At 39.0% G+C, this 22,208-nt stretch overlaps 1 protein-coding gene across 7 annotated transcripts in view; it reads left to right on the top strand.

Annotated features, from left to right (window-relative positions):
• LOC122549888 (tyrosine-protein phosphatase non-receptor type 3-like) overlaps nucleotides 1-22,208 on the top strand; it is a 218,108-nt gene that overhangs the window by 173,963 nt on the left and 21,937 nt on the right. For all 7 annotated transcript variants that reach the window (XM_043690065.1, XM_043690067.1, XM_043690062.1 and 4 more), the window contains one exon: nucleotides 10,005-10,133. In XM_043690065.1, the coding sequence (XP_043546000.1) occupies nucleotides 10,005-10,133 (129 nt within the window). The remainder of the gene's footprint in view (nucleotides 1-10,004; nucleotides 10,134-22,208) is intronic.

Raw genomic sequence — 22,208 nt, 5'->3', positions numbered from 1 at the left:
CCTGGCAAATCCTGTCTTGTCTGCTTCAGTAAGATCATGCCTCATTTTTTAAAACTCCAATGGGTAAAGGTCTAACCTGTTTGACCTTTCGTCGCAGGATGTGTCCTTCATCCTATAAATGTGTCAAGTGAACCTCCTTTGAGCTGTTTATAATGCAGCTTTGTCCTTTCTAAAATAAGAAGACCACAGTGGTACAGAACAGTCCAGATATGATCTCACTAAGGTCCTGTAATGCTACAGTAAACTTTTCCTACTTTCATACAACATTCTTGCGGTAAGCATCAATATTCTATTTGCCTTTGTAATTACTTGCTGCTATTGCAAATCTTTTGTGATTCGTGTACCAGGATACCCAGATCTCTATAACACTGATCTCAATAATTTTTCCATATTTAAATAGCATACTGCTTTTCTATTCTTCCTGCCAAAATGGAGAAGTTGCCATTTTCCATCGATCAAATTTTTATTCACGGGTTTATCCTGTCTATATCCCTTTGCACACTCCCTATCTCCCCTTGTTAACTATTTACCTTGGTATCATTGGCAAATTTAACTTCCATACACTGTCATGTATCTAAAATGTTGATGGTGATTATATAAGGTTGGAGCCAAAGCAGTAGTCCCTGTGACAATCCAGTTGCTAGCCTGAGAAACTCTGTGCTGCTTGTTAGCTAACCAATTCTTTATCTGTGTTAATATGTTACCTTTTATACAAATTAAGATCGTATTGTGTAGTAATGGCTGTGGCATATTTGTAAATCAAAACACACCATCTTCTCAGGTTCTCATTCCTTGCACCTTTCGTGTTACTTCCTCAAAGAACGCTAATAAATGACTTAAACACTATTTCCTTTTCAAAAATCTGCCTGATTGTATTACGAATTTCTAAGTATCCTGTTATAACTTCCTCGATAATAGTTTCTAGCAAATTCTTATGACAGATGCTGTGCTAACTGAAAGAGTTTCTGGATTTCTGTCTCCTTCCTTCCTTGAATAATCATGTTATATTAGGTATTTCCAATTTGCTGGGACTCTTCCAGAATGTAAAGAATTTAGGAAGATTATAACAAATTCTCTGCTGTCTCTGTAACCACTTCTTTGAAGAGTTTAGGGTGTATGCCATCTGCTTCAAGAAACTTGTCAGACCTAGGACTAATAATTAGCCCAGCAGCTTTTTCATGGTGATGTGATTGTTTTAAATTCCCATGTCCCTTTCATCTCTTGTTGTTTCCAGTGTAAGTGAATTTTTTAGTTATTCTTTGCTGGTCCATAAAATCTGTCCAAGTCTTATGGCCACCTACTAACCTGTGCAAAATTGTGCAGTGTTCCTTTCAGTTCAATGATACCTTTAATTTTCTTAGCCTAGACGATCCATCCTTTTTGGTCTTTCTCATTGGATAAATGTTTGCTGTGAGATATTAAATATCTCACTAATATGAGCCCTTGCATTTCTGCAGTTTCTACTTTTAACTTAATTTCCCAGTTCACTTTACCTAGTTATGCCTTCATATCAAGATAGCAACCTTACTTATATAAGCCTTAGAACCAAATGTCTCCCTGTCAAACTGAATGAGAAGTTCTACTGAGTTTGATCACTGAGGCTCCTTTATCATGAGTTAATTGATTAATCCTGTCTCATTGCTCCTTACCAGGTTAAAAATAGCTTGTCCCTTGGTTGGTTTTACATGGCTCTAAGAAACAGTCCTGGGAGCACTCAATGAACTCATTTTCTGCCTTTACAAATACTGTTTGCCCAATCTACGTAGAAACATAAGAGGAGAAAGTCATAGTTGACCATCCAACTCATAGGATTAATTCCTGAAGAAGGGCTCATGCCCGAAACGTCGATTCTCCTGCTCCTTGGATGCTGCCTGACCTGCTGCGCTTTTCCAGCAACACTTTTTCAGCATCCAACTCATACCCTGTTCCTGTTTTCTCCCCATAACTGTCATCATCCCCAAGATGACTATCCTTGAGGAGATCAATTCTGTCCCTCAGAATTGTTTTCATAGTTTTCCTACCACTGATTTTGGTTCACTGCTCTTTAGTTCCCTGGTTTATCTGTACCATTGTTTATCTGTACCATTCTTCAAATAATGGTACCACATTAGCTATCTTCCACTCCTCTGGTTCCTTTGTTGTAGCAGGTGAGGATTTAAAGATTAATGGAAGATCCTCCAATCTCCTCCCATGTCTCCCACAGCAACCTGGGATACATCTTGTCTCGGCTTGGGGATTTATCCAGCTGTAAACCAACTAAAACTGCTAATAACTCATCCCTCTCAACACTGATTTGTTTAAGCTTATCACATTTTTTTGTCCCTAATTCCTATACCTACTTTGTTCTTCTCAAGAATGAATACAGATGGCTTCCTGTACAATGGTACCATAGTCAGTTCATTATCTATCAGAACCCACTTTTTTTTAGTACAGGCTGTAAGTACCTCACGCCTGACAGATAACTGCAAGTACTGACACTCTGCCAATTCTGTCTTCTCCATCCACATTGACCTCACTTGGAGTCACTTCCTCTTGACCCTGGCTGAGGGCCATATTATTAGACACTCTGCTAAGAGGTCTGACAGCCTCTTGGAGCAGTATTTACATAAATGTTCTCTTTCCTGATTTACCTTCAGCTTAATGACTGAGCTGAAGTTCTTCCAGCTGTAGACACCTATGGTAGATGTGTTTGTCCTGGATTATACCAGCATCTCTTGCCGTGTCATCTTTATAGTAATTAATTAATTAATTTGCATATCACATTTTAATTAATTTCTCTAGACTTCTTTGCTTATTGCTGTGTCAATAAATGTTCTACTCACCCCATTGAAATTCCCTAGTTAGGATATCCTCATCAGCCAACCTAAAGAGCTTTATTCTAATAAAATATTATAACTAAACGTACTTGCATTTTAATGATAAGTGAGTTAAATATTCATCGACCACCTGCTTTTTCTGTGATATTACTCTTGACTTTGTTTCCAAAAAATGCTTTATCAATAAAATTTGTGCAAGTACAGTGCAAGACATTTTGAAAGACTAGAAAATTAAAGTGCAACAAAATTCAATTAGTCCATAAAGCATGTTCCACCCTCAGTGCCATGATACAACTGTGATACTCCTAATGTTTGCAGCCTGAAGGCACAACAATTCAATTGAGAATTACAAGAAATGCTATTGAAATAATTTTCTATCAATATACGATGTTCCACTCTACCTCAAAACAATATACAGGAACCTCAATTACCCAGTATTCGATTAACCGAATTTCAGCTTATCCGAACAAGATCACAAGGTCTGATGCATGGCTGACTATGCTTTCCGGCATTGATTATTTAGCATTTGATTATCCGAACAAGATCGCAAGGTCCTGATGTGTGGCTGACTATGTTATCCGGCGTTTGATTAACCAAATGAAATACTCTCTGCTTGCATGCTTCGGATAATCAAGGTTTCTCTGTATAATAATCTTGACATTTATAAAATTTTTGTAGGGCATATAGCTGGGAGGTTCTGCAGTTGATTTTTTCAGAACAAGGTCAATCCCATCTGGATCCACAGACCAGACTGGACAGCCTTGGGTCCTCCCCTCACCCACTCCTCTTGGTGTTGTGACTGCTTGTCTCACACTTTACCTCTAGGTTCTGCTCACTACTTGTTTTGGGATCCAGCTGTCACCTGCTCCTCTTAGTGACTTGGGATCCTCTCACTTGCTCCTCTGTTGGAGCTGTCAATTCATGCATTTTGTTATGAATGCTATGCGCATTCAGAAACAGAATTTAGTTCTCTCTTTTACTATTTTCACAATCTCTCAGCCTAATGTACTGCCACACTCTTAAGGTTATACCCTATATCCCTTGCTTTAATTATCTTTGGGTGACATAGTGGATATTAACAATTTGTGCGCATGAGGCTCTGGATCAGAGTTCAACAATGCTGCTTTGCTCAATGTAGCAACAAGGTAAGGCTACTGTCAGCCGAAGTTTTCCTTGAGGGGCTGGGAGTGACACTCTGGTGTCACCTGGTTCACCTGTAACCATAAGCTCTCAAGTCTCTATTGAGCTGCCAAGTTTATTGGGTAACAGGACTGACAACCACTGAATGTAAAATAGGTTTCCAACTGTGCTGTGGGAGCCCAATTTAAATTGTCTAATGAAATGTTCCGCCTTTCTAAGAAGGAGCAAAAATGGTAACAAGTTTTTATGTATCAGATTTAGAATGTATTCTACAGTTTTACATTTTTGACACAATAAACCTCAGTCAGTCTCTCCAGTGCCCCCAAAGGCTCTTAGCTCACCCCCACCCCCGCCACAATGTCCCTAAAAATGTTGATATGTAAAGTCCCTTTTACTGCAGACAAAGAATATGTTCAAGCATGCACCTTTTTTAAATTTGCCACAAGGTTAGGGAGCTTTTTGTTTTACATTGGTCGAGGTAATATTACAAAGAAAGCAATTGGAGTTGCTTTGTCATCAATCAAAATTCACATTTCTTCAGTGCTAGAAATTGAGACTGTTTGAAGCTTGACATTCTTGTATTTGTTCTGATGAGTGTTAAACAAAAAGCTTTGTCAAAATGTCTTCTTTCAACAGTAAAATATGTTTTAAGTATTTATTTCTCACTAAAGCTTTGGTCTAAAAGCATATTCATATATCTGCTGAACGCAAGGAACTCTCAGCAGATTGTTATATTTTTAGAAAGGTAGAATATAGTGGCAAATTTTCTTTGCATTTCACTAAAAGTGTCTAGATGATGATCTAAGACAAGTTCTGACTCATTGACAATGAAGGATGAGCAAGATCTCGTTATGGAAATAATGACTGAATTTGACACTGCTTGTATTTATGTATTTTTACAGTAACTTGATTGTGATAAAGTGTCCTGAGGTACAAATTTGTCACAAATATCTAGTTTGTTGTTCGTGTATTTTTGTATATAATTTAATTTTCTGAGTTAAAATTTAATTGTAGATTGTGGGATAGATGCAATCAAAGCACATGGAAGTTATTATAATTATTATTTGGTATTATGTTGATTTAAGAGATTGACTCCTGGAAAGTTGTTCCTAGATGAGAAACAGGTGGGGTTGCTGAATTAGAGACATGATGTTATTGGTTATTCAATCATTTTCATAAGGAATATATCCTCTGATTTTCATTTAGAGTTGGAAGTTTGATTCTGGTAGTTGTATAGCTCCACATTACGTGCCCAGGAAGATGACTTTGTTTCCATTTTCTGTCTCATTTGAAATCTAAAATGTTAGCATTATTTGGATTTATTCAGAAATGAAAGGTTTATCATACTGTGAAATAGAACATTATTTTAAATGGCTGTATTAATATGGCCAGCAGATGCATGTTATTTTGCATTCCCCTCCAAAATCTAAATGGGGTAGAGGAGCAGAAAAAGCTGTGAATATGGATTCACAAAGCACTGAAATTACTGGGCCAGATTTTCTAGTGTTGCCTTTTTTATGAAATGAGGGAACTCTGCATTTCTGGGAGGAAAATCTGCTTGAGGCGCTCTCAGAAATGCAGAGCCATGCTTCCATTCTGACAGTTCCCTCACAGCATCAAACTGTCAGTGGAAAGTCCCTTTTCACAACAGTCAGCTGTTGTATTCTGAACTTTATAAGTCCTGACAGCTGCTGTCAAAGGGTAAGTCTGTAGGGTACATGGGATTTTAGAGTGTTGGGAGCATTGGGTGCCAAGTGGGTAGGGGATATGGACCAGGTAAGTATTGTGCCCAGTGTGTTGGGTGCCAGCTGGGGGGGTGTACCTAGCAAGTATAATGCTAGGGTACCAACTGGGGTAAGGTATGAGTTAATGAGGTAGGTTGCCAGCTGGTTAGTGGGGTAGGGTGAAAGGTCGCAAGGGGCCAGCTAGGTGTCTAGGGTAGATCAGGATAGGCCGGAGAAATCAGATCCGGCAGATAGTGGGTAAGATAGGTATTGGGATCTGGCAGTTGGAGGGGGAGATAGGGAGGTGTGCATGGGCACTCAGGTCGAACTGGGGTGGGTTGGAGGGACAGCAGCAGCGTGTGGATGAGTGGTTTGGGCATCCGGGTTGGCACTAACAGCAGAGGGGGAAAAGGGATTGGGAATGGTGGTAGAGGTGTTGGGATTCAGGGGTTGGGTCCACTGGCAGTGGTTAGAGGGTGGGCTGGATTGAAGATGTTGGCCCTGGGGGCCTGCCAGGTTCCCATTAGGCGGAGCAGGTCTGGGAGTTGTGGGTCAGTTTAGTAGCTTGTCAGGAGTTAAACCATACATTTATTGGAACAATCCAAAGTCTCTGATTTTTGTAACTTCAGTAGAGTTTCTATAGACAGATATACTGGTCTTTTCCTGTAACTATCTTGAAGGCTTTGATCAGATCAACCTTTAGCCTTCTAAATTCTAGAGAGAACAGGCCTCATTTGTATAATCAATAATTTATAATCGTGATGATCCCATGTTAACAGAGATGAAAACTACAAGTATGAGATAGTCACAAGAAAACCAATAAAGGGTGGACCTGTTTCACCCAGAGAGTGATTAGAATATAGCATGTACTGCCACAGAGACTAGTTGAGGTGATTAGCCTCAATACTTTTAAAAAGGTAGTGGATGAACATGAGAAGGAAGCTAAAAGGAGATTATTCTGATAAGGTTAGAGTAAGAGTGCTTGGAGAAAGTTCTTGTGGAGCGTAAGCACTGATACGGAGCAATTTAGCAGTATCGCCTGTTATGAACTTGCCATAGAGTGGTAACCTGGTTTTGAAATTACTTTCATTTTAGAAGCCACAAACACAGGTGTTTACTAAAAGAATGAAGCCATGAAGCTCCCGGTCTAAATAAAAGAATTTTACTGCACAGAAATTAGAACTATAGAAATTGCATTCTATTGTAAATAGTCAGTTACATTAAAAGTAATAAAATAAACATCATTGCCCAAATCAAATATCTTAACTCCACTTTACTCCTTCACCATTAGACTTGCAATCAAAAGCACAGTGAGATATTTATAAAACTTGGAAGATTAAGCGCTTTTTATGCATACTGTGACACGGATTCATGTATGTGCTAAGATTTCCAGGCCTTCCATTTATTCCCAGCAAAGTTGTCTCCTTAAATCTCTTCCAACTACCCAAAGGTTGCAAACTCCATGTTCAAATTCAGCACTTCTAGTATCTTAAGCATAGTAATCTCTGATTAGACCTTCCCTGCTGGAAACATTCTTCAATTATGGTGTATTGTATCTCTCTGTTCTTGGCTTGGCTATATCATGCAACTCACTACCAGTAGAAATTAATCACCAAAGTCATCTTAACTATTTCCGTCAACACCCAAACTTCTGAATTATGCTAAACAAAATATTTCCATTATTCCAGCTTATTCTGAACTCTCAAATTACTCTGCTCAAACCAACAATTAGCTCCAGGAGCCTGCAATACCTATAAATAACTTACAGACCCTTTCTTTTATATTGTTCATCTCCCAAGCAACCAGGTCTCATGATCCCTCCTAGAACCCATTTTTTTTAAACAGAAATCAAATCCTCATTTTTAAGAGTCAATTAACATATGTAAAAAGTAGCTTTTGATTTCCCCAAAAGGACATAAACTATTGCATTACTTCTACATGTTGTATATTTTATCTGATTCTTTGTAATTGAAAGACCAATTATTGTGTGAATACAACACATTTCAAATGTGTTGCTGGAATGTACCTCTAGGTGGTGCAAGAAGTGTGCAAGTGCAGAAGCTCCACCCGGAAGTGACACATATAGCTGCTTTCTAACTGGAAGGATAGTCTCTTGAGCCATCCCTCAAACATTCAGCGAAGCAGTGGCTGTTATTTCTAGATCTGGCAGGCCTCCCCTCAAGTCCAAATTCAACCCAGATCCACTAGTTGTCATTCATCCATTATGAGGTGCTGCGCGGCTACACTGTTCAATGGCTGGAATGACTTTAGTGCCCCTCCCTCGGATTCTCAGTCTCAATCTCCCCTGGACATGAAGAAATTTAGCCTCAGAAGGCCATCTACATCTGCACAGATCGTGGAGTATTTACACACTACATATGCGTTGATACATCTGGCTGAGGGATCTCTGTTGCCAGTAATTAGTATTGCTAAGATCATTTCTGCAAGTACAGGCAGTCATTTTGATGGCCATCTTTGTGTTTGAGCCAATTACAGTTTTGACGAAGCACTTGGCAGCCATCTGGAACTCAATGTTGTGTTTTAAACTTAGAGATTGTAATCACTCCCTCATTCTATTTCCTTTTCATTGTATATGTTGGCATTAATGTTATTTTTCTAGTCTATACTTTGACGACAGCTGTTCATTATTTGGCTATTTGGAACTCCTCCGGTGTCTCATTTTCTTTCTTTTCTCCCAAATTATGCAGTGCTTATACTGGAGTTCCATTTTGAAATATATTGAGTCAGATCAGTACGTTTCATTTGCAAGCTTCACTTTTTCTTCTGGGTTCTCCTCTTACTGCTTTCTTTGGCTGTGTCCCATCAACTCATTTCTTGTTTCATATCTCCCAGTCCTTTCCTTTTTTTACCCCCACCCTTTCCCATTTCACCTCCTTAAAAGATATATTGCATTTCTAGCTTTTCCCAGTTTCAAAGAAAGATCACAGCCTGAAGTGTTAAATCTGTTTCTCTCTGATTATTTATAGCATTTCTGGAGGGAAGGTCTTATGAGGAAAGGCTGAGAGACTTGGGTCTGTTCTCATTGGAAAGAAGAAAGCTAAGAGGGGATTTGATAGAGACATACAAGATAATTAGAGGATTAGATAGGGTAACAGTGTAAGTCTTTTTCCTAGGATGATGACGTCAGCTTGTACGAGGGGGCATAACTACAAATTGAGGGGTGATAGATTTAAGACAGATGTCAGAGGCAGTTTCTTTACTCAGAGATGGATAAGGGCATGGAATACCTTGCCTGCCAATGTAGTTAACTCAGCCACATTAGAGAGAATTAAACAATCCTTGGATAAGCACATGGATGATGATGGGATAGTGTAGGGGGACTAGCTGAAAATAGTTCACAGGTTGGTGCAACATTGAGGGCCGAAGGGCCTATTCTGCAATGTATTGTTCTATGTTCTGTGTAACCCAAGCCTGATCGTCTACAAGCTCAAAACAAGAACCCTCCAAATGATGGGTTTTTCCTAAGCAAGAAAAAATCTTGATTCTTCTAAACTAAAAGCAAGCTAATACCGTTTGATATAAATACGGAATTGCTAACAAAACGCAGCAGGTCTGGCAGCATCCTGGGGGAGAAAGCAGAGTTAATGCTTCAAGTCCAGTGACTCTCCATCAGATCTGAAAGCTGCTAGAAAAATCTGGTATTTTTGCTGAAGGGGAACCTGGGGCTGTTGGGATGCAGTAGGATGGGAGAGATGAGTGGATAGGCGGAGATAAAATCCAGAGATGAAGGGGCTCGGCAGACAATGGGTTTACAGACAATAGGCCAGAACACCTATTGATGTTTACCCTGTCCAACTGTGAAATATTCACAATACAAAGAAATCCCCATTATCAGTGCAGGAGGGCTCTAGTCTTCTGATTTCTGATATAAACAGTTTGAAAATCATGACTCCAAAAAAGCTGACAGTTATTAAAATTTTTCATACACAGTCCAAAACATTCATGCTGCTAGTTCAAGCTCTAAAATAAATATTTAATATATATAAATCACTCCTCTTAATCACACAATGCATTCTCATGCATTTGAAACAGTGACCAAATAAATAGATTAATAACTGGCAAGAAATGTATTGTGTAATCTGTAGTTGACCTGTAAATGAGTACCTATAACCATTAGGTTATAGTGTTTTATTTACTGTAAAATGTTTACTTTTAATATTTTCAAATATCTTTAACTATATAATTTGGTTGATATTATTGCATCAGTTCAATTTATTATTTTTTGATTCTGAATTTTTTTATAAACTACTTCACTCTTGTTCAGTTAGATAACCTTTGTTTGTTGTTTGCTTTTATTTCACAGGTGAAATGCCATCAGTACTGGCCAGATCCTCCAGAAGTATGCAGATATGGCAGCTTTCATGTCACATGTCACTCAGAAGAATATAGCATTGCCTATGTTTTCAGAGAAATGACACTTACTAATTTAGAGGTAGGAGTCATTTATTCCTGAATTGCAAAAACAAACAAATCTTTTGTTTGCTGCTATATTTTGTTTCAGCATATACTCCTTAACTCTTTACTAAAGTGTTATCAGTGAAGTTTTTTAAAAAAAAAGCAGATCCTCAAAATTATAAATAAAACCACCAGGTGCCAGAAATAAAATCTGTTGGGAAATGACAGGATACAGTGTTTCTTGTTTATGTTCTTCAAGTCAGGGAAAAATAACAGATCATACCAGAAGAGTTGTCTTACAAAATCATGTTTTCTTTCGAAGGGTTTCGAGCTGTTATTTCTTGATGTTGATCTTGAAAAAGAAATGAGATTGCTTTGGAAACAATGAATTGATGACATGGTTGAGCTACTGCCAAGTAATGGTTCATTTGTCTAAAATGCTTTGTTCTGTATGAATTACTTCACTTTCTGTTCTTTCTAGCAGTGACTCCGAAGTATAAATATCTTTTGTCTGTAAAGTTGAATAAATTCTTACAGGAACTTATTTTGAATCCAAAGGTTAATTTAAATCTCAGTAGATAATTTCCCACTGGCATCTAATGGATGTATGCAAGTATTGGTACTAATTACGCCTGTAATAGATGGTTGTTCAGATCAATTAACTTTGGTACTAATATAGTAAATACTTCAACTATTAGTGAGTGAAGACCTAAATTTTCTTAAAAGATCATTTACTGGATCTGGATGTTGCTGGCAAGGCAAGAGTTATTACTTTAGAGAAAGAGTGTTGAGTTCCTTTTTGAATCACTGTAGTCCATCAGTTGAAACACTCTTGTTGGTTAGGGAGTTGCAGGACTTTGACCCAGAGACGAAAAAGGTTGGGATTACAGAAATATTACAATGCAAAAGGAGGCCATTAGTCATCATGTTTGATGTGTTAACTCTTCAAAAGAGCATTTCGTGTAGTGTGATTTCTCCCCACAACTTATCTGTTCTTTTCAAGTAGCCATCCAGTTCCTCTTTGAATGCCTCAATTGTACCTGCCGCCACTAGTTTCTCAGGCATTCCAGACCATAATTGCTCTATGAAAAAGAATTTCCTCAATCACTTTTGCTTTCTGTATTGACTGCTTTGGGTATGCCCTCTTATTCTTGCTCCTTTCACAAGTCAAAACATATTCTCCCAATTTACTGTGTCCAAACTTCTCATGATTTTGAAGACTTTAAGCAGATCTATTCTCAACCACCTTTGTTATAGAGTCATAGAGCTTTACAGCATGGAAACAGACCCTTCGGTCCAACCCGTCTATGCCGACCAGATATCCCAACCCAATCCAGTCCCACCTGCCAACACCTGGCCCATATCCCTCCAAGCCCTTCCTATTCATTTACCCATCCAAATGCCTCTTAAATGTTGCACCACTTCCTCTGGCAGCTCATTCCATACATGTACCACCCTATGTGTGAAAAAGGTGCCCCTTAGGTCTCTTTTATATCTTTCCCCTCTCACTCTAAGCCTGTGCCCTCTAGTTCTGGACTCCCCAACGCCAGGGAAAAGACTTTGTCTATTTATCCTATCCATGCCCCTCATAATTTTATAAACCTCTACAAGGTCACCCCTCAGCCTCCGATGCTCCAGGGAAAACAACCCCAGCCTGTTCAGCATCTCCCTGAGCTCAAATCCTCCAACCCTTTCAAGTTTCACAACATCTTTTCCAATAGGAAGGAGACCAGAATTGCATGCAATATTCCAAATGTGGCCTAATCAATGTCCTGTACAGCCGCAACATGACCTCCCAACTCCTGTACTCAATACTCTGACCAATAAAGGAAAGCATACCAAACGCCTTCCTCACTATCCTATCTACCTGCAACTCCGCTTTCAAGGAGCTATGAACCTGCACTCCAAGGTCTCTTTGTTCAGCAACACTCCCTAGGACCTTACCATTAAGTGTATAAGTCCTGCTTTGATTTGCTTTCCCAAAACGCAGCACCTCGCAGTTATCTGAATTAAACTCCATTAGCCACTTCTCAGCCCATTGGCCCATCTGGTCAAGGTCCTGTTGTACTCTGAGGTAACCCTCTTCGCTGTCCAAACTTGCAGGAGTTTTGTTGTCATGTATCTATTGGTCTAGTACTTCTAGGTTTGAAACTCGTGAGGAATGCACTGTTGAAGTAGTCTTTGCAAGTTGCTTTGGTCTGAGTTGCAGAGGGCTGTTTGATTGTTGCTGGAGCTGTGCTCATCTGGGCAAAGTAGAGAGTATTCCAACACCATGTTGACAGGTGTCTTGTAGATTATCGAAACACTTCAGGGGTTTGAGAGTTGAATTCTCAGGATCTTCAGGCTGTTCTTTTTTTTAGTCATAGTATTTATATGGTTGATCTCTTGATGGTACAGAATTCAGCAATGACTGTCGTGTCAGTGGAAAGTGGTTAAACATGTCTTCTTGGAGAAGGCTAGTTTCTAGGGCTCATATGTGTGCATATGTTTCTTGTCACCTATCAGCTAAAGGCTGAACATTGTCTTGCTGCAGGCGGCCATAAACTGTTCCATTACTTGAGAAATTTCAAATAAAATAGGGGACGTAAGGTGGCTCAGTGGATAGCTCTGCTGCCTCACAGTGCCAGGAATCCAGGTTTATTTCCACCCTCAGGCAAAGGTCTGTGTGGAGTTTGCACATTCTCTCAGTGTCTGCATGGGTGCTCCGGTGTCCTCAGTCCAAACATGCGCCAATTAGGTGGATTGGCCATGCTAAATTGATCATAGTGTCCCGGCATGTAGAAATGCAGGGTTACAGGGATAGGGTGGGTTTTGGTAGGTCAGCATGGACTTGATGGGCCGAATGGCTTGCTTCCACACTGTAGGGATTCTGTAATCTCTAGAACTAAACGCTGTGCAATCAACAAAAGATTCCATTTCTGACTTTATATTGAAGAGAAGCTCCTGTTAAGGCAGTGAAAGGTGTTTGGGCTGAGAATATTGTCCTTAGGCTGAGATGAGGCTTCTTAAATGAAAACAGAACAATGTTCCTTTGTGCTATGTATTATCATCCGGTATGAAGTTCCCTTCACCCCTTCCCTGATGGTCTTCTAGGCAGTCATTTTGACTTACCCTCTGAAATTCATGTTTTTTGTCCATGTTTGGGCTAAGACAGGAATGAATTCTGAAGCAGCATGGTTCCAGGTACTTTAGAAAGTAAAAGAGGATGCATGTGGGAACAGGCAAAGGATATTTTGAAATTTGCGCAGAGCTACAAAACATTAATTGAGGGACAGATTTACAAAGATTGAACTTAATTTGTTACTCAAATATTAAATGAAGATTAAGTATAATTAAGTTTATATTCCAGAAAAAATAGAATCTCTGATCTTTTGACGTAGAAAAAGGATATTAACCCTGTTATATCTGTGCGTGCTCATTCACAGAGCACTTGCATTTAGTCTCTACCCCCTTCGTTTGTCCAAATCCCTGTATTTTCTCCTTCCTTATGTAGCTTTATTAAGAACGATTTATGGAACCAGCTTCCCAATGGAACGTTCTTTCTTGTAAGAATCCTCTGAATGGAGAGAAAATATTCTCTTTATCTCTCCACTTGATTATTTCCTAACATATTTAAATCTATGACCTCTAGTTATTAATCCGATCACTAGAGGGAATAGTTTTTCACTTACCTAATTTATCGAAGTCTTTCATTATTTAAAATGTTTATTGGATTAACTTTTAACCTCTTCTGTTCCTTGGAGAGCAGTCATAACTTTCAGAACCTCTCCTCATAAATGAAGTCTTCTGTCTGTGGCCACTGATTGTGACTGGTGTTGTTGGGATGACAAAGCTGCCCAACATCCAATTGGCTGTAACTTTATAAGGTAGTGCTTCCTCCCAAGATAGCATTAGTTTCTTTAATGGCTGTTCCCAACATTGGTTGAGAGATAACCACAAGGATTAGAGGTGGGCTCCCCCTGCTATTTTAGTTAGGTGGGAAGAACAGTAATGTCCCTAAAAATTCCAGCTCATGGAAGCATTTGTAATGTATTGTAAACAAGTAAAAATACTAAATAACCTCCCGTACAAAAGAAATGCTGCAAGTATGCATGCCATAATGCGGCATTGAAATTGTTCACTCCATTGCTTCCATTGTAAAAGGGAATAAGAGAAAATTTAAAAATCAAAGATTTGAAAGATTAACAACAGAGGTGCAGTCAGTCTCCCAGTCACAATCGCCATTCATACTGGATCAACTGTTTGTTTATTAGCTTTAGCTGTGTCTTGTATCTTTAATACTCCTTCATGTATTTTAGTTCTCTTGCTGCTTCACAGTGAGTCGGTGCTGAATTTCAGTACTGAGAAAATGGAAAATAAATCATTAAGATTCTGTGGTAAAAAGGATATATGATTGCAGTGCTGAAAGGAGAATTTGGATTTGAAATAGTGAAGTGTAATTGGAATTTCTTCATACCATACAACTTCAGAGCAATAAGCTACAAAGAGGGTGTTGGTGCTATCCTTTCTGTAATATATCAGAGTGCACATATGTTTTCAAAGATCATAAATAACTTCTGCTATGTGACAGGTAATGTTAATTTATAAAATCATTTGGTGTAATTTATAATTAATCTGCATTGCTGTCAATATGTCATCTTACATGAATAATGATAGTGACGCCAGCTAAAAATATCCTGTCATTTAGTTTTTGTGGAGAACCAAATCATAAAACATGAAAGACTGTTGTTTCTTTAACTGGAAATCAGCCATGAATATTAGGTAGTTATGTGCAAAACTTAAGCAGCATGAGTCATTAGGAAATTGGCATATATGAGGTTCTCTAATCATAAGCACATCTTTGCAGAATGTTGCAAATGATATTTGATTTTAAACTCACCTTTGCTACAAAGTCATAATCAAGCTGCTATTTATGAAATTTCACAGAAAAACACTTTAGATGATTTAAATGCATGAAATTTAGATATGAACAGAATTTTCTAATAATTGTACTTTTTTGTTGAAGGGTCTACTTTATTCGTTCCCACTGTTTTTGAGCAAAGTTGTACATTGGAATGTCTGACAATGGACTTGTTGATGCCATTAAGAAGCAATTTGAGATTTTGTGTCAAAGTCGCTGTAATAATTTATTTAATTCATTTTTTTAAAAATTGAGTACCATTTAGTGATTGTTGCCTTACTGCTATATTGCAACAATGCATTGTCCATAAACATATAATGTACAACCACCTGAAATTAGCTTTGGCAAATAGGATTAAGGAGACTCTAAAGGGATTCTACAAATATGCTAAGGACCAAAGGGTAACTAGGGAGAGAATAGGGCCCCTTAAAGATCAGCATGGCTGCTTATGTGTAGAATCGCGGAAGATGGGGGAGATATTATATGATATTTGCATTAGTGTTTACTATGGAGAAGGATATGGAAGATATAGAATGTGGGGAAATAAATAACATCTTGAAAAATCTCCATATTACAGAGGAGGTGGTGCTGGACAGTTTAAAATGCATGAAGGTGGGTAAATTCCCAGGACCCCTAGATGTCTGTGGGAAGCTAGGAAAGTGATTATTGGGCCCCTTGGTGAGATACCTGTGGCTATCGATAGCCACAGGTGACCCCTGGAAGACTGGAGGTAGGCTAACGTGGTGCCACTATTTAAGAAAGATGGAAAAGAAAAGCCAGGGAACTACAGCTGGTGAGCCTGGTATCGGTGGTGGGTAGGTTGCTGGAGGGAATCCTGAAGTACAGGATTTATATGTATTTGGAAAGACAAGGACTGATTAGGGATAGTCAATATGGCTTTGTGCATGGGAAATCATGTCTCACTAACTTGAGTTTTTTTTTTGAAGAAATAATAAAGAGGATTGATGAGGGCAGAGTGGTGTTCATGATCTATATGGACTTCAATAAGGTGTTCGACAAGGTTCCGCATGATAGTCTGCTTAGCAAGGTTAGATTACATGGAATACAGGGAGAACCATCAATTTGATACAAATCTAGCTCAAAGGTGGTGGTGAAGAGTTGCTTTTCAGACTCTGACCAGCAATATGCCTCAAGGATCTGTGCTGGGTCCACTGCTTTTTGTCAGTAATATAAATGATTTGGATATGAACATAGGAAGTATGGTTAGTAAGTTTACAGATGACACCAAAATTGGAGGTATAGTGGACAGCGAATAAGGTTACCTCAGAATACAGGGGGACCTTAATCAGATGGGCCAATGGACTGAGGAGTGGCAGGTGGAATTTAGTTTAGATAAACATGAGGTCATACCTTTTGGAAAGATAGATCAGGGCAGGATTTATACATTTAGTGGTATGGTCCTGGGAAGTGTTGCTGAACAAAGAGACCTTGGAGTACAGGTTCGTAGTTCTTTGAAAGGGGAGTTGCAGGTAGACAGGATAGTGGAGAAGGTGTTTGGTATGCTAGCTTTTATTGGTCAGTACATTGAGCATAGGCTTTCTGAGGTCATGCTGTGGCTGTACAGGGCATTGGCAAGGCCACTTTTGGAATACTGCATACAATTCTGGTGTCCCTGCTACAAGAAGGATATTGTGAAACTTGAAAGGGTTCAGAAAAGATTTACAAAGATGTTGGCAGAGTTGAAGGATTTGAGCTATGGGGAGAAGCTGAATAGGCTGTGGCTATTTTCCCTGGAGCATCATAGGCTAAGGGGTGACCTTTATAGAGGTTTATAAATTCATGAGGGGCATGGATAGGGTAAATAGCCAAGGTCTTTTTCCCAGGGTTAGGGGAGTCCAAAACTAGAGGGCATAGGTTTAAGATGAGAGGGGAAAGATTTAAAGGGACCTAAGGGGCAACTTTTTCACACATAGGATGGTGCATATCTAGAATAGGCTGCCAGAGTTAGTGGTGGACGCTGGTACAATAACATTTAAAGAGCATCTGGATTGGGTATATGAATAGGTAGGGTTTAAAGGGATATGGGCCAAATGCTGGCAAATGGGGCTAGATTTATTAGAATTGTTGGACTGAAGGGTCTGTTGCTGTGCTTTACATCTCTCGGACTCTGACTGTCAATTGCTAAATAAAATAAATGTATGTATCCAATTCATGGAAACTTCCCTTTCACAATATAAAATGTCAATTTTACAAGTAAACTAACTAATTGAAATCATCCCATTCTAAGTAAATCGGTGTTTACTGAGGAGTTAATTTTTTAAGCGGCTGTATTGCCAAGTTAGGACTAATGTTGAACTTCTGGATTGAATGGAAAAATAAATTCACTCTGAAGTCAAGGGAAAGTAATTAAAAATTAGATTAGAAAACTTGAACAACAAAGGAAATCCTTTTGAGATGTGGATGCCACTGCTAAGGCCAGGATTTGTTCATCCATCCTTAAAAGTAAGTCTTGAAAGACATTTCAGAAGGCAGTTAAAAGTCAACCATGTTGCTATGGGTCTCTACTTGCAAGTAGGCTAGACAAGGTAAGGATGCCAGATTTCTCTCCTTGAAGTATATTTGTGAACCGGATGAGTTTTTACAACTATTTATGATAGCTATCATGGTCACTATTACTATGTATAGCAGACTTAAATCTAGACTATGAGATCATAGTTGATTTGATAATCCTCAACTCCACTTTCCTAACATTGCCTCAGAACTCTTGATTCCCTTACTGATTAAAATCTGTGTTAAAAGCTCAGCCTAGATAGCCCTCTGATGTAACAAATTCTATAGGATCTTTCAAACCGATGACCACTACCATCTCGCAGGACAAGGCAGCAGATACATTGGAACATAACACTGCACATTCCCGCCAAGTCACATACCATCCTGACTTGGAAATACATCCCCATTCCTTTATTGTCACTGGGTCAAAATCCTGGAACTTCCTCCCTAATGGCATTTTATGGTGGACCCACAACAAATGGATTACAACAATTAAAGAAGGCAGCTCACCACCACCCCTTCAAGGGCACCTACGGATGGGCAATAAATGCTCTCTCAGCCAACAACACCTAGATCCCATGAATTAATAAAGAAGAAAATAATCGCCACCCTCAGAGGAAAAATCCTCCTAAACTCTGCCTTTAAAAAGGTGATCCTTTTTCCTGAGATTATGTCCTGTGGTCCTAGAATCTTCCACAAGGGGAATAAAACCTCTCTACATTTACCCTGTCAAGCCCCCTAAGAATCTAATGGCAATGAAGTCACCAAAAGAGCAGCCAAATGTATTTGTAAATTAGAAGGGGATCTCCTTAATGTGAAACTGCTATGTGACCACAGGGACAGAATAATAAAAGTCTGTGCTGCCATGACACTTTCATATTTCAAGTGCCTCAAGTTCTATAGGTTTTCCACCAGGTACCTTCAGCAATTGACTTCTGGCAAACTTGGAAGATGTTTTGAAGACCTCAGTGCGACCTGTAGTGAAGATTATGTTGTAGAGGGATAGGATTTGGCACAACAAAAAGGTCAGATTGAGCTCTGCTGCTTTGATTGATCAGGGGGCATTCATCAATTTGCTCCAGAATGGATCTTCAGGATTGTAATAGACCTCTGTTCTCTGCACAACACGGCACTGTTGAGGGGACTGGAACTTCCGCCAGAGGGGAGTGGAGATTGGGAACTTATACTTTTGTACTTTGGATTTGAGGGAGAGCTGAAGATGTCTTCCTGAGTGCATTGTTTATTGACATCCTAGGAGGAGAAGGAGCAGTCTGCTTTGCGGTAGCACATCATTACTCAGGCCTTATTCAAGCACCTTTCATTGAGAAGTGTGTTAGTGGTTTTGAAAGCCTCATAATCATGATCCTTGTGCAAATTCTGCCCCACATCTTGTTTTGACATGAGTGACAATTAAATGCTCAATGATAATGTGATATCTAATGCTGTCATTGTTTCTCTGGGTCACTCCCTCTCCTCTCATTACCAACTGCCTAAACTTTTGCTATCCTACTTACCTTTAGGACTTTCTCTTATATGGCTGCAGTTCTAGCCCCAAGTATCTACCTCTCCCTGAAGTCTTTCCTGTAATGGAAAAAAAAGGCAGACAGTTGGAAGTATGAAAAGTGATCACTGTTTTCATCCTTCAAGGTGGATGTGACTGTTTGCCATCTGAAGTGTTTAGTCGAGTTCTAGGGGTATGTTGGTGACTGCTAAGCCCAAACTATACCAAGAAGGTTCTGCTGTAAATAAAACAAAGTATTATAGAGAATTGAGTTCTGGACGATTGCTGACTCGGAATTTCCTTTCCTATTTTTATATTTTCTCTCTGCCAGTGAAATGTAGCTTCATGATTAACTAAACAGAGAGAAGTAGCTCCTGGGCAAAAAACTTAGAGGCTGACTTTGATCTACATAGCAACACAGCTTAGAGGAAATATTGCTTATTGCTCCTAAGGTAACTAAACCTTTTCCTACACTCAAGCGCCACATTTTCACTACTGACCGTGCTCTGGCTGATAGCCATTTCTGCTTTATGAGGCTGTTGGTCTCCTGTCATCTTGAAGGAAATGAATTCTTTTGCCCTCACTCGGTCATTCATCATCTGTAGGGAGCAGTCTTTCCAAGTTTTTCACTGGTAAAACAGTTCTGTATTCCTTCACATTGTTTATAAAGTGTAATCTCTACTGACATTGGGAGTCCTGCAGGGTTCCAATAAAGTAGAGATTCTTCATTGCTTATTTCAGTATATTTATGCTCCCTGATTGGAGAATCAAAAGGCAAAATGGTAATTAGTTTGCTCCAGAAATGGACAGTGGCACGGCATACAATGCAAGTAGTTGGGTTCCTGGCTGAAATAGTCTGCCATTCAGGCAAGGAATAAGTTGACAAGGTTTTGCCCTTTATTTCTTGGGAAGTACCTGCTGAGCCTACAAGTGCATAAGAAAAGAATTATCAGAATTATGTGGAACAAGATGAAAGTACTTAGTGTCTCAGAGCTTGTGTTGTGTCGACTTCAGTTTTTGACTTACATAAATGACCTGGATCCAGAAATTTAAGACAAGGTGGTCAGATTTGTAGACGATACAAAACTGGGAGGGGAAATGTGTGTGAATAGATAGAATAATTAAATAAAAGTTAGTGCAGAGTATTACAAGACAGACCAAATCAGCCTTTCTAGCTCTGAATTTGCAATACAGTAAAATTGAACAGTCGAAGATCCACGATATTCACTCCAATGGCTCCTAAGCAGACTTTTGAATAAACAATCCCAGACTTTTTGAACAATTAATTTCCAGACACCAGTTTTGTACCTTCAACAAAAGACTCGCTACTTAATCAATACATTAACTTTAGCAGAAAGAAAATTAAGCATCACAGTAATCTAATTAATGTTTGTTTTAAACGCGAAACTTTCGTTTTCAGGCCCTATTAACACACAGAGAATTAAGGAATAAATACAATTAAGGAATAAATAAAAGACTGACCAGATGACTTAAACAGCTTCCCTGATGTGTTGTTTCACAAACGTAGGTATGGACTCCTTGGCTATTTTCTTGGAGCCATGGGCCAGGGTCACCTTAGTTCTTGATGTAAACAAAGCTTGTTTGATGTGTTATTTTCCTTTTATCACAAACCGCTTCAAAATCCACAAGTCATTATCAGCTAACGGCTCTTGGTTCACAGCTCCAAACCAAAATCAATAACATAATAAAAATAATAATAAAATCAGTGAGGGTTCCAACAAGAGACAATGCACATTCAAACTTCTGAAAAGGAAGAATAGAAATCGTGCAGAGTCTTTGTAAGATATTAAATATAGCTGAGGATGAAACTGAAAGAAACCTAGGAGTTTAGGAAAACTCAAAATTGTGCATGACTAATACTAATACAGTTTTTTGACATAACCAGAAAGATTGAGGGCAGAGCAATAGTCGTCTACATGGACTTTAGTAAAGTATTTGACAAGGTATTGCATGGTAGACTAAATTAGATCATTTATAAATTGGGATTCAGGGAGACCTTGGCAATTGAATACAACATTGGCTTAATGGCAGGAAATGGAAGGTGGTGTTAGAGGACTGCAAGCCTGTGACCAATGATGTTCTATAGGAATCAGTGCTGGCTCCACTTTGTTTGACATTTTATATAAATGATTTGGATGAGAATTTAGGAGGCGTGGTTGGTACGTTTGCAGATGACACCAAAATTGGTGGTACAATCGACAGTAAAGAATCCTGATCAATTGGAGTGACAGATGGAGTTTAATTTGTATTTTGGTAAAACAAACACAGGCAGGAGTTATGCAGTTAATGGTAAGGCCCTGTGTAGTGTTGTAGAACAGACACCAAGGGGGTCAGGTACATAATTCTTTGAAATTTATGTCACAGGGTGGGTAAGAAGGCAGTTCGCACACTTTCCTTCGTTGGTCAGACCATTGAGTGTAGGAGTTCGGACGTCATGTTGCAGTTGTACAGGACCTGTACAGGTCAGGCCTCTGGTGGAGTACCATGCACAGTTTTCGTCACCCTACTGTAGGAAACATATCATTAAATTGGAGAGTGTTCAGAAAAAATTTACCAGGATTTTGCGAGGGCTGGTGGGTTTGAGTTAGAAAGACAGGCTGGGACTTTTTTCAAGTTGAGGAGTGATCTTATAGAGATTTATAAAATCATGAGGGACATAGATAAGGTGAATAGCAAAGATCTTTTCCCTCAGGTGGAGGAGTTGAAAACTAGGGAGCATATGTTTAAAGTCAGAGGACAAAGATTTAAAAGGGACCAGTGGGGAAACTTTTTCACACAGGATGGTTAGTATAGGGAATGAACTGCCAAAGGAAGTGATGGATGCAGCTAAAATTACAACATTTATAAGACATTTAGATTGGTACATGAATAGGCAAGTTTGAGAGTGTTATGGGCCAAATACAAGCAAGAGGGACTAGTTTATTTTGGGAAACTTGGTTGGCATGGATTAGTTGGACCAAAGAGTTTAATTCTATGCTGTGTGACTTTGTGACAACCAACGAGACTCCTGAAATGTTGAGTTATAGTGCCAAAAGGATAAAATATAGGTCATTGAAGGCAGAAATGAACCTTTGTAATGTTCTGTTCCAATTTTGCCATGATTGCTATATTCAGTTTTCACGGCTAAGAAGCAAGAGAGACGGTGCAGGCAAACACTTTGTCTGCTCCCCTGTATCAAG

The sequence above is a fragment of the Chiloscyllium plagiosum genome, chromosome 5, assembly GCF_004010195.1.
Source record: "Chiloscyllium plagiosum isolate BGI_BamShark_2017 chromosome 5, ASM401019v2, whole genome shotgun sequence".
Taxonomy (NCBI): Eukaryota; Metazoa; Chordata; class Chondrichthyes; order Orectolobiformes; family Hemiscylliidae; genus Chiloscyllium; species Chiloscyllium plagiosum.
The sequence above is the reverse complement of the archived record's forward strand: the minus strand, read 5'-3'. Positions and strand labels throughout refer to the sequence as shown.